The 4,068-nt window shown below is 44.3% G+C and overlaps 1 protein-coding gene across 1 annotated transcript; it reads left to right on the forward strand.

Moving 5' to 3' along the window:
• The first annotated feature begins 1,762 nt into the window (after positions 1–1,762).
• LOC133832773 (pre-mRNA-splicing ATP-dependent RNA helicase prp28-like) lies at positions 1,763–2,679 on the forward strand. Its single transcript, XM_062263074.1, has 2 exons — positions 1,763–2,092; positions 2,341–2,679. Exons 1-2 carry the CDS (start codon positions 1,763–1,765, stop codon positions 2,677–2,679), a joined length of 669 nt encoding a protein of 222 aa, XP_062119058.1.
• The last annotated feature ends 1,389 nt before the right edge of the window (positions 2,680–4,068 follow it).

The raw sequence follows: 4,068 nt of genomic DNA on the forward strand, positions 1-4,068 counted from the left end.
AAACAACATCTTGTTAAAAAACTGGGTTTTTCCCGTCCCTTCAGAGTCGAAAAAGCTTTTTTCCGAAAAACTTTTTACTTCCTCTTTTCAATCTGTTTTTCAAACTGCTCATATAGAACTTAGTGTGTTTGCTAGAATGTTGTTGGTTGTATAAAAGCTTAACTTTTATACGCGAGCAACATTATTCTAACTCTCAACACATATTTTTAGGATTTACGTTCTCACCTCCCCCTTTCTCTGTTCGTAGCTTTTCATGCAAGATCTGTGGGGAGATGAAAGGCCTATCGACGATGACTTGCTTTCCCAATTACTTGAAGATGAGGAGCAATTGTCGTTGATTATACCAGAAATTCCTTTTTCTCGAACCCCACCTTAGCCAAACCTTTCAGCCATGGGTATAGTAAAATTCACTGCCCAGAAAAAGAAGGCTTCCAACCCTACAAATCAGCATGCTCCTCAGGCTGGAATTCCCTCGACCAATGGTTGGGAAAGGAGTATTCTTGACCCAAACATTCAAACTTGTGCTCAACCCTAAAACGTCGTTCAACGAGATGTTGAATGGTACATCGAACCTGTCATTCGGGTAACGATCAGGATGATCGCTAATTACATAAAAAAAATATGGAATCCCTGGGGGGACACTAGTCCAACCCACTCAAGACCAACGGGCAAACTTGCCTAGAGGCGCATTCAGCGCCAGGTCGAGGTACCACATCGAGGCAGGAGCTACCCTGCCTCTTCATCCTTTTTTCCAGGGGGTGGCCAATTACTTCGGGGTCGCACCTTTTCAAATAACTCCTAACGGATATAGAATGTTTGCTGCACTCTATATCCTCTATATCCATAATAAATGGCCTAACCTCACACCACATGAGGTCAACTATCTGTTCGACCTAAAATATAACCCCAACCAAGAAAACACGCGGTTCTTCCACTTTTGTCACCAGGAAACAGGTCGCACTTTCCTGACTGACACAACCTAAATCTCGAACGTGGGGAGGTACCATATGGATTATTTCCTGACAACTGACATGGTCGCGAACAACTTGGCCTTCACTCAAGGAGGTAAAGTCTTTGTACCACTAGTCGTCAATCTTTCTTCAATTTTTTGCTGCATTTTCCTTAGAAATTTATTGCGTTTCAGGCCCATGGTTGCGACCAGACCCTACACCAGACATGGAGATGTGATCAGCCCTCCTGGCCAGCATGACCGACTTAGAGAAAACTGTCAAACAACTGGTCACGGAGGCCAACTTGAGATGGGTCGGGCTTTTAGCACCCCACCAAATTGTGAAGGAGTCAACAGCGGGAAGTGCCACTGGCAAGGAGATTCCCGAGCAGCAACCGAACGTGTCACAACCTAAAAGGAGGACAATCGGAGTGACAATCAGGGAACCCTCCAATACTCCACGAGTTGCTACTCCCCCCGCCCCACAGGGAAAGGGAAAAAAGAAAGCCACTCTCCCTCTCGAGCCTCTTGATGAATCGTCGGACGAGAAGGGTACTGATTTCTCACTCTTAGATAGTCTGCCTATTCCTTGTCACCTCTTTGACGGGGAGGGCAACTTTAAATACCCTCCTGCTTTAAATTCAGATTTCTTCAGGCCAGAGAGTGAGTGTAGCACTTGTAGAGTAAATAATGTAGCGACTAGTATTGATAGCTCGGGTATTATACTTTCAATTTCTCTGTCCTTGCTTCTTAAACCTAGCAAGTTTCTTTTATTATATTGACTAACTGTCCACTCATTTCGTTTTTGCAGACATGCCTGCTGAACGTTCCTTCGACTTGTACACCAAGTCTGCGAACAAGAAGAAATCCCATAGGCGCCAGTCTGGGGAGGCCTACAGCAACCAGCCTACGAAAAAGTCTCGAACAGACGACCCTCCTGCGTCTACTCCAATGAGGGAGACAACTCCTCCACCATCTCCTACCAGGGAAGCGACTCCTCCAACTCCAAAAAACCCAGATCTTCCATCTTCGATCGGACAGACTCCTCCTCCGGCTCCAATCGACCCTACGCCTCCAACATCCACCGTCCAGCAATCAGCTGGTCGTCGGGAAGAAGCTTCAGGAGACATCCTTATGTGTGTGGTTCTCAACTCAGCCAAACATAGGCTGTCGAAAATAACAAAGCACCGACGCATCTGGGAGGCAATCTAGGAGACCATCTCCATGGGGGTCGACTAGGTCCTCAGCCGCGCACTGAACGAAGTGCTTGCTGTAAGTTGCGTTCTGCTTTGCAAATCGTCTTTTAACTTGCTCCTATTAACTTCCTTATCTTTTTCTGATCGCAGGGGGTGCTGAACCTAACCTCTGGCTAGTGATCTTCCAGGACGTAGAATGCTCAGTTTGAGAAGAAACTCAGTGATCAGCTCAGTGCTGCTGAGGCTCAATACACTGAGAAACTCAAGGCGTCTGAGGCTACTTATGCCGAGCAGCTGAAGGCAGTCGAGGCAAAACATTCTGATGCCCTCAAAGAGGTCGAGGCAAAGCATACTGAGGCCCTTAAAAAATTCAAGGCGAAGCACGTCGAAGCATTGCAAGTGATCGAGGCCACAATTGCTTCTCTCAAAAAGGATCTGAAGAGGAAGGATGCAAGTATCGATAAGATCACTGCTTCCAAGGAGCAGTGCAAGGAGGTCTCGCTCAGGAATTATTGGGAAGCCCACAAGCTTTAGGATGAGCTTGCAATAAGTCTCCAAGAGGTTGCTGCTTTAGAGGAACAGAATGCCCGCAACCTTGAAGACTATGAGAGGGCATCGTTCGAGTGCTTCTACTTGTTCTGGAAGAACAATCCCACTACAAACTTTTCCTATCTCCCAGACCATATCAGGGAGGCAGAGCTGGCTAGGTGCGTTTCTCGGCTGGAGAAAGAGACAATTCCAAGGTCTCTAGATTTCTCTAGCAACTGGCATCGAAGGTGCCCGAGAAGAAGCTGGGGATACAGTCGGCCAGCAGCAGCAGCAATCGCCACAAGACCCCTCGGCAACTTCATAGTTTTTTTTTCTCTTTTAAATACACAACCTATGGGTTGTGATGTATAATTTTATTTAATTTTTGATTGCTGCATGGGCAGCTATTTTCCTTTTAATCGAACAATTACATCCGAGAAGTACTACTCACGGTTTAAGGTAATTCTTTTTTGATATTATAATACATTTGCGTCTTATTATAACATCTGTTCATATGACCAAACTTAGCATAGCACTTTGGTTGATTTAACAAAATATCAAAATTTTGAAAAATACTCTAAGTACCTTAGCATGCTTTCACTTATTTTTCTCATGTGTTTACATACCTCTCGATATGCTTTGCTTACTAGATACCTTATATGCCCCCCAAGTGATCGAGGAGCTTCAGGTCCTTGGTCACTTACCTTGAACAAAACCTGTTCGAACAATACTACTCAGAGCAAAATAATTAAAATTGTAATAGAGCAAAACAACACACGTAATGAGCAATTACTTGTATAAAATACAATAATTGGAAAGAATGACTGGCTGCGCACAATCCCTTATATCTATCATAATAAATGGACAAAAAGTGTCTATACGAGTGATCAAAAAGGTCTTACACTTATAAGCGATTAGTCACATAAAATGACCAACCCTTTTTCATAACTTGTAAAATGTAAAATTAATACAGGTCAATCGTTTAAGAAGGATTGTTCATTGATAGTACTTGCGCAGGTGTTCTCTAGTCCAATAGCGAGGAACGAGATCTCCATTTAAGTGAGCAAGTTTGTAGGTGCCTGGGCGAAGGACTTCTTCAATCTGGTATGGCCCTTCCCAATTAGGTCCGAGTACTCTAGCAGCTTGGTCGCGGGTGTTCAGGAAAACTCTTCGATGTACTAGATCTCCGACATTGAATTTCCTTTCTCACACTTTAGAATTGAAATATCGAGTGAAATTTTGCTGGTACGCAGCTACTCGGAGTTGACTTGCTCACGCTTCTCATCGACTGAGTCTAGGGATTCCATCAGTAGTTTGCTGTTGGAGCCTTGATTGTACATTATTCTATGATGGGAAGGCGGATCTAACTCAATAGGAAACATAGCCTCATATCCA

The sequence above is a fragment of the Humulus lupulus genome, chromosome 4 (genome assembly GCF_963169125.1).
Source record: "Humulus lupulus chromosome 4, drHumLupu1.1, whole genome shotgun sequence".
Taxonomy (NCBI): domain Eukaryota; kingdom Viridiplantae; phylum Streptophyta; class Magnoliopsida; order Rosales; family Cannabaceae; genus Humulus; species Humulus lupulus.